Here is a 15,146-nt window from a genome sequence, read left to right as displayed (position 1 = left end):
ATTACGTAAATCGAGGTTCAAGGAATGCGATTATTTATTATTACGAATTACCACAGTAATTTGCCGGTGATGAGCAAGCACGCATGCTAAAAAATGACATATCTTTAAATCGTAATATTATTCGTTTTGTACGACGTCCAGTTAGTATACGACGTAATATCAGCGGTCCCTTGGGCGTCGTTATAACCTGACTCTACTGTATATATCAAATTATTATTTTTAAATAAAGGGAAAATGAAGATCTTGGTTTTTATACGTTACTTCCTTGTATTACTAGTGCCTCTGGGAGCTGTAGACCTCCGCGACATGCTTAGAAAGCGCACAACTGAACTGACAAATATTTAGTTTTTATAGTGATTAATTGATTATCAAAGTAAACTCACGACAGTTTTAAGCGCCATATACGCTATGGGCACTCAAGTCCTTTATGACAACTTCTGAATTTTACAAAATTTCCAAAAACTGGATAAAAATGATCTTCATCGTGCAAGTAAAACCTGCTACGATATCATAAACAACATAATTATTGAAGGTAATGGTAATATTATTGCGTAGTATGGTAATTTACTAAAAATCCGCAAAACCGGTTAAAAACCGGTTAACCGGTTTTGAAGGTATAGGTTCGGTTATTAACCGGTTTTTAAAGTTAACCGGTTTTTGCATCCCCTAATGGCGGCCGAATAATAAGAAAAATATGAAAATTTCAAACTTTTTTTTTTCATTCTCGTGCAATTTACCAATAAATTTTCTATGATATGGTCACATTTTTATGTATTTAAATTAAACCTGATAATATTATCTATATAATAAAATAAAAATCATGAAAATCTGTTGAGTAGTTTTTGAACTATACTCATTTGAAATGGAGCGCGCGGATTTGAAAGACGTTTTCGCACGTGATGTAAACAATTTTGGAATCATAACGGCTGCACCGATTTTAATGGTTGGGGTAGCTATCAGTTTGTATTAAAACATTTATTTATATAAAAATTAAAATCATTTAAAAAAATAAAGATGGCGGCCGAATAATAAAAAAAATATGAAATTTTAAATTTTTCTTTTATTCTCACGAAATTTACAAATAGTTTTTCCACCATATGGTCACATTTTTATTTATTTAAATAAAATCTGATATTAACGTCTACAAAATGAAACAAGAAACATTAAAATCCGTTCAGTAGTTTTTGAACTGTACGCATTGAAAATAAAGCGCGCGGGTTTGAAAGACGTCTTTGCACTTGATATGTGATGCATCGTATCGTTTGGTACCGCTATACACGCAAGACTGATTATTTATTTTGGTCTCAACTTACTATATTACTATTCAGAATCAATGGTTTTAGTATTTATATATATTATTAGTTTTTTATTCCGAGTTTAGGTATATTTAGACAACCCCCGTAAACTTGACCATCACATAATTTTTATTTTAATACGTAAAAGAACTTAAATGCACATAACATAACATTTGTATTAATAGCAATTGTCCTTTCCGAGGACTCCAGAGATAATTTTCGACAACTTCTGTAGGGGGCTACGGAAACATATATTAATACAAAACATATTTTTTACTTCTCGTCTAGGTTATACTGAAAGATAAAAGAGATACAAAATAATATCAAACAAGGAAATAATGATAACATAATAATTTATAGTAATAGCATAGTGGATACCCCCCTCCCAACTGAGGGGGGACTGAAATCTTCTCGAGGCTGAGGCGTAGGGTTAGAGCCGGCGTAGCTTTATTTGACATTCATATGCGCATTGTAATATGCCTACTTGAAAAATAAATATTTCATTTTCATTTTTTCATTTTTTTTATAATATCATTTTTGCAAAATACTTTTTATTTTGGCAGATCCCTTTGCAAATAAAACATTATTAATACATTGCATTATTTGCATTGCGCCGCGCAGGGTAGACCCACAACACGTACAGCGTATTGTTTCGCAGCCTTTTTCACAACCGCAATTGTCCAAGTATACATATTCATACCATATCTCCCTGTTTTCAGACCACTGCAGTACCCAACTATCGTTGTACGTCTTCCAACCCCAGGATGATGGAAGTAATATCCAGAATATGGGGCGTTGTTATACGACACGGAGTGCTGCCGATGTTGGTTAGGTACTAATTTATTTTCGGTGGTAAACAGTTTCATGCTCACCAAGTTGAACTGGAGTGAACTTTTCAAGCATGGCGATTATTCCTCCCGGAAGACTTTGTAGTTACTGCGATGTTTCTATCAAAGCTGGTATAACTTCAGTGTGTGTGCAAACAATGTTTTAGAACATGATTTTTTCCTTTTGTATTGAAAAAAGAAGTGGTATCAGACGTAAAAGCGTAAAAACCACGAATAGCAGTAGTACCTTATACTCCGGTAGGTTATTCTCATTTGAAGTCTTAAGAAAATATACTAGATAAGAATTGGAAATTTCCCAATATAATTAGCTCCACAGATCACATTCTTAAATGCCAAATTGGGACCGTTCTTAACACATATTTTAGTGAGCAAGCATGGACTCAGGCCTGTTTACCGGTATGGTTTGGCGGCTGAGGCACTCGTAAAGTGTCATTTTGCCGTCATTCCTGCCTCCATTTACATCACGTCCGATCTCGCACGTAACGCCCTGAAAGCCTCCACGGCTACAAACTGCGAGATAAACTCAACGAAGGGCATTGGACACTCTAGCATCCGTTACCACCCTGAACTCACTCGAGGTCTCACATGAGGCAAAGACCTTTCGAGGCTCTAAGCTAGGTCCAAACCCGAATCTGGCCTGACTTTACGTCTATCCTTCACCCGAAGACTTCAGTGGTTTTTATTTAAATACCAAGACATCTGTATCGGAAGATGTGAGGATACGCGTGAGTCCCTGTTCCGCCATATCTTTTGCGCGAGGTACAATGAGGCTATCAGCTTCTTCCGGTTACGTTTCTATGGTTTACCCTGAAATAGCAGAGCAAATGTTCTCTGAGGAAGTAAATTGTTTAGAAAAAAAAATCACCACATTTATAACATCAACAGGCTATAGTTTCTCGAAAAAGTCTTGTTGGTTGTCATGCTGAACAGTGTATTCCTGGAGGAATAATGGCCAAGCTTGAAAACTTGATCCGCAGACTCAACATTTATAGGTTAACTTGGTGCGCAAGGAACTGTTTCCAACCAAAATTAATAACCAGCATCCCACCAACATTGCCAGCACTACAAAAACATACGCTCCTTGTCACAGAAAACAAGTTATTTTATACATAGATATTTCTGAAGCCCCCTACAGAAGTTGTCGAAAATTATCTCTGGAGTCCTCGGAAAGGACAATTGCTATTAATACAAATGTTATGTTATGTGCATTTAAGTTCTTTTACGTATTAAAATACAAATTATGTGATGGTCAAGTTTACAGGGGTTATCTAAATATACCTAAACTCGGAATAAAAAACTAATAATGTATATGAATACTAAAAACATTGATTCTGAATAGTAATATAGTAAGTTGTGACTAAAATAAATAATCAGTCTTGCGTCTATAGCGGTACCAAACGATACGATGCATCACATATCAAGTGCAAAGACGTCTTTCAAACCCGCGCGCTTCATTTTCAATGCGTATACATAGTTCAAAAACTACTGAACGGATTTTAATGTTTTTTGTTTTATTTTGCAGATGTTAATATCAAGAGTGGCACTGAAACTTAGTAGTTCATGTGCTCTGCCTACCCCTTTATGGGATACAGGCGTGATTGTATGTTGTATGTATGTGTAATATCAGATTTTATTAAAAAAAAATAAAAATGTGACTATATGGTAGAAAAACTATTTGTAAATTTAGTGAGAATAAAAAAAAAATGAAAATTTCATTTTTTTTTTATTATTCGGCCGCCATCTTTATTTTTTAAATGATTTTAATATTTATATAAATAAATGTTTTAATACAAACTGATAGTTACCCCACCCATTAAAATCGGTGCAGCCGTTATGATTCCAAAATTGTTTACATCACGTGCGAAAACGTCTTTCAAATCCGCGCGCTCCATTTCAAATCAGTATAGTTCAAAAACTACTCAACGGATATGATTTTTATTTTATTATGTAGATAATATTATCAGGTTTAATTTAAATACATAAAAATGTGGCCATATCATAGAAAATTTATTGGTAAATTGCACGAGAATGAAAAAAATAGTTTGAAATTTTCATATTTTTCTTATTATTCGGCCGCCATCTTAATTTTTTTTATGACTTTATTTTTTTATATTAATGAACTCTTCAATACGATGCGATAGACATCCCAACCATTAAAATCGGTGCAGCCGTTACGATTCTACAAATTTTTAAAAATATGCGGCCGCCATTTTGGAAAATGTCCGCCATCTTGAATTCTAGTGAATGAAAATCGTGTTTCCTCGGATGAAATCATTTGTATTAGTCCCTAGTATCACTGTGCAAAGTGGCTTGCTTTCTGCATAAAATGCAGTTTTTTTCCGTAAGCCCTATGACTAAAAGGCGGTTTTTATTAGGGTTCCGTAGCCAAAATGGCAAAAACGGAACCCTTATAGTTTCGTCATGTCCGTCTGTCCGTCTGTCCGTCTGTCCGTCTGTCCGTCTGTCACAGCCGATTTACTCGGAAACTATAAGTACTACAGTGATGAAATTTGATGGGAATATGTGTTGTATGAACCGCTACAAAATTATGACACTAAATAGTAAAAAAAGAATTGGGGTGGGGCCCCCATACATGTAACTGAGGGATGAAAATTTTTTTTTCGATGTACATACCCGTGTGGGGTATCAATGGAAAGGTCTTTTAAAATGATATAAAGTTTTCTAAAAAACATTTTTCTTAAAGTGAACGGTTTTTGAGATATCAGCTCTCAAAGTCGTAAAAAGTATGTCCCCCCCCCTCTATTTTTATAACTACGGGGTATAAAATTCTAAAAAAAATAGAGGTGATGCATGCTAATTAACTCTTTCAACGATTTTTGGTTTGATCAAAGTATCTCTTATAGTTTTTGAGATAGGTTGATTTAACTGTAATTTTGGTTAAGTTATTGGTTTATTATATTTGCTGCTACGGAACCCTTTGTGCGCGAGCCCGACTCGCACTTGGCCGGTTTTAATCTTGAAAATTTGATATGAACCAATGTCAGTGAAAAGTCAATGGCCTGTTATCAGAAAGAGCCAGTCAATGAAAAACATATCTTTCTCAAAATGGTGTTTTGATAGGTACATTTGTTTCTATAAATAAATAATAACTATGACACCGCTCTATGATAATTGATAAATATATGCTTAGCTCCTTACCTCCTCTCCTCTCCTTACCTAGCTTTTAGATGGTCAGCCGAATCTTGGCACTAAAAAGGTTTAATTCCCATTGAAAATGTTAATTTCTTGCCATTTTTTAACCCGCAAAAACGACGGGGTGTTATAAGTTTGACGTGTCTGTGTGTGTAGGTGTCTGTGGCATGTAGCTCCCGGACGGATTTGAAAGCTGAATTAGTCGGGAGTGTTCTTAGCCATGTTTCATGAAAATCGGTCCACTATGTCGCGGTCGGCGGTTTTTTTCAAAATTAAAATTTTGTCGTTAGGTCATTAGTGCCAATGCCATTTGGTTGGCCGTCTATAATAAGAAAGTTTTTAGAGCCTATCTAGCCAGTTAGCCCGTTCTCACATCGTCGCAGTAATTAAAATTGCATAACAGTGCACCAGCGTGCACTAATGAGGCTTCTGTTCGGGTAATTAGCGTGCCAGCAGAAAACACACAATAGAATGAGTAAGACTATGTTTTCAAGCCGTGCGAACAACGTTGGATTTTTTAAAACCGTATACCCCTTATTCATAAACGTTTACTAAAGTTATCAAGTCGATAAAGTTAGTTTTTTTTTTATTATTATAAATGGGCTTACTCTTGACCACAGACTAGCCAAAGGCAAAGACGTGGCCTACGATGGAGTAAGCTCGCCCAGAAGATGCCTGTTCACTCTTGATTTGAAGGTTGCCGGGTTATATGAGCTCGGAAATATAGCCGCCGGCAAGGATTTCCACTCCTTGGCAGTGCGCATAAGAAAAGAAGAAGCAAAGCGCTTCGTGCGGATTCGTGGAATAAAGTTAGTAAAGATAGTTTGTCCCTTTCTGACGTATTGGTGTGATAGAAAGGGCCAAAAGAACTTTATCAACTTCTATCTAACTTTTGTGAACGTTTATTATTTTAGGGTCGTCTTTAAAACCCTACAGTTTCTACATAAAAGATGTCAAGCAAGATAAGTCCCAAAAACGCATTTGTAAGTTTTCTAGCAGTATGTTTTTGGGTTTTAACTCACTGCGTTACATTGCTATCAACGTGTACCAAATGAATAACAGAAAAAAGACATGTGAACCATAGACATGTTTTTTTTTGCCAAACCGAGCAATATTCCTAATCAATATGAAATCTTTCTACACGTTACAATCTGTCCCCTTAACGGCCCGGCCACGACATTGGTCTAAGCGCGACAGCGGTGAGCGGCAGCCATACGTGCGAATGAAAAGTCCCATCGCTGTGTCTCGCTCCAATGTATGGCCGCCGCTCACCGCTGTCGCGCTTAGGCCAATGTCGTGGCTGAGTCGTAATAGCTAAAGTAATTGGAAACTGTTGTCCAACTTGTCTTGTACCCACCTTCCTTTGAAAATAGAAGCCCTGAAATACCTCAGTCCCTCTGAGCTTCCCGAAGCAGTCCTACGTACTCGTTCTCGGCGGCCAGACCGCCACCGCTGTTCATCTCCACCCATGATTCGTGAAATCATTTATCATCAGCAGGAACAAAGTAGGTCCGAGCGTACTCCCCTAACTCACCCCTAGGGTTTGCAATCCGGATATTCGAATACCCGAATTATTCGAATATCCGCCAATATTTTTATCCGAAAATATTCGAATAATCCAAGTGAAATTATCCGGATAAACGGATAATTTCTATAAACATTATTTTTTATTTATAAGTAATATATTTAATAGATAGACGTCACTGAAACCAATTTCGATCAATTCTTAATACGGACAATGTTATTGCTAACAAGTCAACACCTATTTATCTTCAAAATCAAACTAATATTTACAAAACAAAGAAAGCATTCGTGGACAAGAAGTAAGCAGAATGCCTCACCCCACGCACTCAGTTCTTATCAAATATTCGATTAATTGGATGATTTAAAAAAACAGAAAAACGTTCAAGTATTATTTTTTAATATGAAAACGTTACCCCAACCTACTTACATTACTGCTAATAGCTAACGTGAAGTTATCTGTAAAACCGTACTTAATAAGGGAGATTTATACCTAGATTTCCTGGTCCCTTGTTTTTTTGAAATTGAAATTTAGCGCCTCACTCCGAATTTAGCTGTTATCAGTTCCATGGCAATTTAGTACGCCAGAATTCCCTCCACTTCACTAAGAAATATAAGGCATTTTCCTTTTAAGTCCTTAGTTACATTCATACACAAAAGGGCCCCGCAGATTTAAGATAAGATGAGTATCCGATCCGATCGAGCGAAGGACCGACTCCTATACATTCTCGAAATCATTCAAGGCGCCATCTTTGATTTTTGCCTTTGACATCCTTCCTATATCCGATATCGGAACGGATAATATGACAACGCTGTATCGCCTATAACCATCATCATATCCAATGATGTTGTCTCACGTTCCACTCTACACAAGCCATCCTCTCTACCATCCATTTCCAAGGTAAAGGTGTTGTCAGAAAAACTTCTCGTTATACCTAACACCTAACTAATCACTACTACTAACTGTCTTATATCGACAGCTCACTATCTGATTGCAAGATTCTAGTCATAGAACTAAAGATAGAGAGCTAGGTGTGTTTTAATTTCTACAGTTTGCTGATTTACGCAAAAAATAAATAAAAATGTAGGTAAATTTTGCATTATGGCGCTCATCTATCTCAGCCGTTATCAATTCCACGCTTATACGCACCTGTAACATTAATTTTGTTCCATTTAATAAATTATCCGAAATTATCCGAATTATTCGAATATTCGAATAATAAAAATTGTATTATCCGAATTATTCGAATATTAAAAATCCGTCGGATAATGCAAACTCTACTCACCCCCGAACGAGTATAGGACAATTGAGATTTATATCCAGCTATGGTTACGTATTGACAACGACGACTCAAGAAGTTAGCAAAAAAGTGCAAAAGCTAAGGCGTGAAACCTAGCTTAGCTAACTTTTCTAGTAGAATGTCGATGTCAACCAGATCGAACGCCTTTTTAAAATCGAAATAAGCCACATCGACGATCCATGGCTGTTGTGGCAAAGGCCACTGATGTGCAGTAATGTGTTTCTTGTACCCACCTTCCTTTGACACTGGAAGCCCTGGAGTGCCTCACTGACGAGTCCCGGCTCTCTCTCTGAGCTTCCCGAAGCAGTCTTATGTACTCGTTCTCGGCGGCCAGACCGCCACCGCTGTTGAGTTCCACCCATGATTCTGTAAAGAGAGAGATGGTGTCAATATATGCACTGTAAAGCTACTTTTGGTTGAAAAGTGTCAAGTCATAAATAGTCTAGGTCTACGGTGTCTGAGTGGACGCTAGGAGTGTTCAGTCTTGCATGAACTCAGTACACTTGTATGAGCATCAATTGTTTGACATGCACACCGCATGCCCTACGGGTACTAAGAGTTAACCAAACTCTATACAAACTGGCTTTGTGGTTCCTTTAGGATATTTAGACAGTCTTCCCGAGCCTGATTTTGAATTTGAAATGAAACCTTTTGTTACTCAGCAAAATTTCAAAATAGATATTTACAAAAAAAATTACACGAGGACTGAGGAGGTTAAGTCTCCAAACTCTATCCTATAACCACCCAGAGACCTATAAAAAGTTCTGCTTATTTCATAACATTGTGTACATTCATTTTGACATGTCAAAATTGCAGTTGCTTTAGAAGGTTCTAATGTGAGGAGACGGCGAGATACTCAAAACTACAACTGGCTATTCGGATCTCAGATCCATAGGACACTTATTGTTATTCAAAATATTGATTACTGTCCCAATTGGTCTACAAAGTCGCTGTAGCAATGGCTTTATCGGGAACAATATGTACGTACATTTCATATATTTTCTCTATTGACGAGCGTGTAATAGTTATTTGTTATACAAGGGGGCAAAGTTGTATTTTAACGCCGAGTGTGGAATTGAAAAACGAGCTAGTGAAAGGATTCTATAGTTGAATCACGAGCGAAGCGAGTGGTTCGAGAATAGAATCCTGAACCTGCGAGTTTTTTAACACACGAGAAGTAAAAAACATTTGCACCCGAGTGTAACACAAAACTTTTCCCCTCACTATAGCGAGGAAACTACAACGCAAAAAATGCGTTTATCACTGCTTCCTACTGGAAGCACAGTCAAATCATCTTTATTACTAGATTCACCTACTTTTATCAACTTTAAAGCAGTTAATTTGGCTTTATTCAAGGTCAAATTACTTTACCCACTAGTGGATAAAATGCGTTTTTACCCGCTGGTATTAAAGGACAAAACGTGTTTCCGAGCTAGTGAGGGGAAAAAGCCCTTGTGATGGTTGTACTTGCTGAATAAACGTTTGTATTTTGACTATTTTGTATTTCGTGTTTTGTATAAAATTATGATCAAACCACATAGTCAGTCAGCACTCAGCATTTATATGATCTGTGCTCAGCACGCATAGTTTCTAAATTACAGATATCGCAGACATTTTATCGACAAAGCAGTACCAGGGCAGCATGGGTTATCAGGCGATATCTGCGAGGACTGCGAGGGACAAAGTGTGTGCATGATTTTCGTTAAGCACTTTGGACTAGGAGGTTTGAAATTGCTGTGACCTTTTGAAGTTCAACTCTGATAATTATGACTGCAACTGTAACTATAGTTCTCCATTCGTTTAATCGCCTAATTTGCTGTGTATGTCTTGTATGAATATAAAGCCTGATCAATTTGGCAGATAAGTACAAAACTTTATTGTAAGTTTTCTTTTCTTATAACGAAAAAATTAAAAAAGATCATAAATATGTGACTACGCGCCATGTTGCGGAATTTCATTAGAACTATTTTCATGCTATACTGAACTGTCACAGCATAAGAATATCACCGCCCTCTTGACAAGTTATTATTTCCTGGTCCGTTTTATGGTTTGTAATTTTCTAGCTACTTTTTAACCCCCGACGCAAAAACGAAGGGGTATTATAAGTTTGACGTGTCTGTCTGTGTGTTTGTCGGTCTGTCTGTCTGTCTGTCTGTTTGTTTGTCTGTCTGTCTGTGTGTGTGTCTGTCTGTGTCATCGTAGCTACCGAACGGATGAACCGATTTAACTTTAGTTTTTTTTTGTCTGAAAGCTGAGTTAGTCGGGAGTGTTCTTAGCCATGTTTCATGAAAATCGGTCTACTATGTCGCAGACGGGGATTTTTTTTCAAAATTTTAATTTTGTGGTTAGGTTATTATTAAGAGTTTTGAATGATTCACGGTTATTTTCATTAGTCTTATATTGACTGGGATATAGACCGTGATTACCTTTTTGATTTTTGTCGAGCTCCCGATATTTCGACGCAGTTGCATGCATCATGATCACGGAAAACATGATCATGATATAAGTCTAGGTTATTATTTCCACACTACGAAGTTTCATTTCTTCCTCCCGGAGGGATTCCACACACTATTTTTTTCTTACACTTTATCTGTCTATACGGAGTTACGTCTTTAGTATTACACTCACACGTTTTTATAATAATTACATTTTAGTATATTGCAGGCTAAAATTATTAATTATCTTTTAAAAATTGTCGCATGTACATTAAGTAATTTTAATAATGCATGTAAAATGGTGAGAAAAATAAAAGGCTTATTTGCAGGCTAGATTATAATCGCTACAAATGGTGAACCGGATGCCGGATAATCGACTCGCGCGCACCGGAAGCGGCCATCTTTGATTGCTCGCATACACAGTGGTAATTGCATTAATAACTGATTTATCATAAATGCTAGTAGATATGTTATCTTTTCACGTTGTACTTAAAAATAGAGTGCCTAACAAACGTTGTTTGTTTTTCAAAAGGATAATAGTTATTTGTTATACAAGGGAGCAAAGTTGTATTTTAACGACGAGTGTGGAATTGAAAAACGAGCAAGTGAAAGGATTCCATAGTTGAACCACGAGCGAAGCGAGTGGTTCGAGAATAGAATCCTGAACTTGCGAGTTTTTTAACACAAAGCAGTTAATTTGACTTTATTCAAGGTCAAATCACTTTACCCACTAGTGGATAAAATGCTTTTTTACCCGCTGGTATTAAAGGACAAAACACGTGTTTCCCGAGCTAGTGAGGGGAAAAATAGTTTACAACTTTAGACGCTCGTGGTAATTGATACCAGAGTAAGCGAAGTTAAAAAAATACGCACGAGCGTAGGATAGTGATTCGAAAAGTGGAATCTTGAACGTGACGAGGGATTGTAGACACGAAGGTTTAACTAATATGCCACTGGGTAGAATTGTGTGAAATACTTGCTCTTATTTTTAGGACTTTTATATCCTCGACATTTTTAACCCAAATCACATTATAACACTTTAAGTTCTCGCGCTTTGTACACATATTTAACACACACATCACGCATTCACATTGATCTCAAACCAAACTAGAAAAATTATATTGAAGACTAAAATAGGTACAGGCTGATTGTGTAGGTCACTCCAAAAACGCAATCCATACTAATATTACAAATGGGAAAGTGTGTGTGTCTGTTTGTTTGTCCGTCTTTCACGTCAAAACGGAGCGACGAATTGACGTGATTTTTTTAAATGGAGATAGTTGAAGGGATGGAGAGTGACATAGGCTACTTTTTGTGTCTTTCTAACGCGAGCGAAGCCGCGGGCAGAAGCTAGTATACCATAAAGGCTGCTTTTTACGACATAACAGTGTTTTATTATTATTAATTTCCACTCCAGTCCAAAAATTTCATCATGATCATCAAAAATTAATTAGCTATCCTGAAGAAATTATCAAATGAATGAATTAAAGGGCAATTTTATTTTTTAAAATTCACTAAACAAATTGACACATTAACACTAACGTAAGCAAAAATATCTGTTAAAATGTCTTTGAAAATCCTAATTAATTAATTAAGTGATCTTTGTATGTTAACGTAGAGAAATATAGTTATATTAACATATCAATACATACAGTTATTCCGCAGCGCATTCCAACGCATATCATACAACACTTACAACTTACAATGCACCGCTCCATACAAAACCAGACAAAGACATCAATGTAAACAAACATCACGTGTAGTAAGTAAACAACAATAAACAAACCGAGGTCGTCAGTACAGGTCTTTGGCTCGAGCATGGTAGTAAAAATAGATTGTGTTCACTTAATGCGTCTCACTTTTCACTTTTCGCGTGCGCTCACTTTGAGCGACGATGAGAGACTGAGACTTGAATCACTTCAGTCACTTGCACAAAATTACAGTTGATTCCACTCAATTTTTACGGCGTTCGATTTTGGAACGCGTGCGCTCGGTTTGAGCGACGACGCGAGACTGGCTTGAGGTACTGTGGAGGCATTTACTCTGAACAGTCTGAACGTATCTTCAATTGAATATGATTACTAGATTACATACATAATCAAATACACACGTATTTAATTACTATCTTTTCCCGCAGCTTCGCTCGCGTTAGGCAGAGAAAAAATTAGCCTATGTCACTCCATCTCTTCAACTCTCCACTTAAAAAAAACCCCGACCGCGACATAGTAGACCGATTTTCATGAAACATGGCTAAGAACACTCCCGACTAACTCAGCTTTCAGACAAAGAAAACTAAATCGGTTCATCCGTTCGGGAGCTACGACGCCACAGACAGACTCACACACAGACAGATAGACAAATAGACAGGCAGACAGACACGTCAAACTTATAACACCCCGTCGTTTTTGCGTCGGGGGTTAAAAATACGTCAATTCGTCGCTCCGTTTTGCCGTGAAAGACGGACAAACAACCCATCCCCCATTATAATATTAGTACTTATAGCACTTTCCCATTTATAATATTAGTATGGATGTACCTATTGTACCTATGTGATTAAGTGTGTGCTATGCTCAAATAACGGACAGACACGAGGAATTTAGCTAATCTACTTGATTGATTCTGAATAATTGTGTTTCGTATATTCTATTATTCTGGTATAGTTTCTCCTTAAATTAGGTACAGACTACAGTGTTGTTCTTAAGAGAATCTTACGCGATAAATCGCAGGATGGATAGACAATGGTACTGTGTTGCAGTATGCCGTGTCTTTGGTCTTAAAATACAGTGACATATTTTACTACAAAATCAGGGCTTGGATGTTGAACTGAGTAAATGCACAGCAATCGATGTGCATAAAGATGGATGGAATGTGTGAACAATGATATGAGAGTGAAAGGTATGGAAATGACGGCTGATAGAGAGGAATGGAGGAAGATGATCTGCTGCGCCGACCCCAAGTAATGGGAAAAGGGCAAGGGAATGATTAGGATTGCAAAAAAACGGTTCTTTTTCCTGGCTTGAAAAAAAAAAACATTTAAAAAAAAACTGTTTTTTTGTTCTGGAATTTGATTTTTTTAAAGGACGAAATCTCAAAATTTTGCAAAACAGTTAATACTTTTATACGGTATTTTAGACTTAATGTTAACTATTAAGCGAATTTAATTTCATAAATTTAATTTCTGGTTTTATAAAACTAACATTTACACAATATGTAGTTAGTAGTTGTCGCTATTTAGTGTTGGCAACACCACCGCCTCTCCACGCTCCACGTCGCATCGTGGATTCCTCAAGAAACGTTTGCATACTGAATGTTTTTTTTCTATTTGCAACCCTAGGAATGACGATGTTGACAAATTTGATTAGGACATGTTATAAAGGAACTCTTATACTGGTGAAGGTGACACTGTCACAGTGAAGCGTAGTGAACATCGCTAAGGTTTGCGGTGTAAACAAAGGATGGCCGTTGTTGCACTGTTACGATTACGACACGTGTTTACGTCTGACAGGTTAATCAACAGTGCAGCTGCTTTATATTTTATACCGTAGGTGTTGCGGAAAATAGTCATTGTATGGAGAAAGTGAAGAGCGCCCCCAAAGAAATCTTACATGAAAGTAAAAAGCAAGGCTCAGTTAGGGTACGGTGACGGGTGATTACTGATTAGGAACCAAAGGCATAATGACATTAATGACCTTCGAATTACCAAATTATATCGGCCAAATTGTCAAAACTGAGGTTCAAAAGTTTTAAGCCTTTGTCAAGAGATGGCAGTCTATGCACTGTGATTACACATTTTACTTCGACAGTAACTATCTAAGTCTCTATAATACTCGATCCTCTTTGGAATTACTGAATTTGACTAAAATTGTAACTTCCAAGCAAGGCCCAGGCCAAAAGACAAGAATATAAGACAGTAGTATGTTTATTTAAGACGTATCCTTGGCAAATAAAGGAGCAAGTACAACCGTGATGTGTAAATATTAATTCACATTTATAATTGGAAAGCAAAAGCGTAAAGGAGCATTGAACATCGTCCTGTCATCTGCTATTTACATAAAACGACGTTTTTGGCCTCTGTCTATTGGTCCTGAGCTCACAGGCGAAATAAGAACTGGAGGAAATACAAACTACAGTAGCTACACCGACGCATGACATAATAACCTAACCACAAAATTAAAATTTTGAAAAAAACCCCCGACTGCGACATAGTGGACTTATTTTCATGAAACATGGCTAAGAACACTCCCGCCTAACTCCGCTTTCAAACAAAAAAAACTAAACCTAAATCGGTTCATCCGTTCGGGAGCTACGATGCCACAGACAGACACGTCAAACGTGTAACACCCCGAAAAAAGGGTAAAATGTAAAAATAAAGAACATAAATTATTTGTTTCTAATGATTCTACAAATGTTTAGAGGTCTTCTCAGCAAAAAGCACAGGAAATAAAAGTGAACACAAGCGAAAATGACCTTGATTTCACTTTTTACCATATTACTTAATTGGAACCAATTAAAAATCCAGTTAAGGTGTTACGTTTTTTTTAAATTATGAATGGGCTTACTCTTAGCCAAAGGCAAAGACGTGGCCTGGCCTAC

General features: G+C 36.9%; 1 protein-coding gene across 1 annotated transcript in view; it reads right to left on the bottom strand.

Annotated features, from left to right (window-relative positions):
* LOC125239406 (BCL2/adenovirus E1B 19 kDa protein-interacting protein 3) overlaps positions 1-15,146 on the bottom strand; it is an 85,780-nt gene that overhangs the window by 15,047 nt on the left and 55,587 nt on the right. The window contains exon 2 of the mRNA XM_048146977.1: positions 8,352-8,484. Coding sequence (XP_048002934.1) covers positions 8,352-8,484 — 133 coding nt within the window. The remainder of the gene's footprint in view (positions 1-8,351; positions 8,485-15,146) is intronic.

Source organism: Leguminivora glycinivorella, chromosome 25, assembly GCF_023078275.1.
Source record: "Leguminivora glycinivorella isolate SPB_JAAS2020 chromosome 25, LegGlyc_1.1, whole genome shotgun sequence".
NCBI lineage: Eukaryota > Metazoa > Arthropoda > Insecta > Lepidoptera > Tortricidae > Leguminivora > Leguminivora glycinivorella.
The sequence above is the reverse complement of the archived record's forward strand: the minus strand, read 5'-3'. Positions and strand labels throughout refer to the sequence as shown.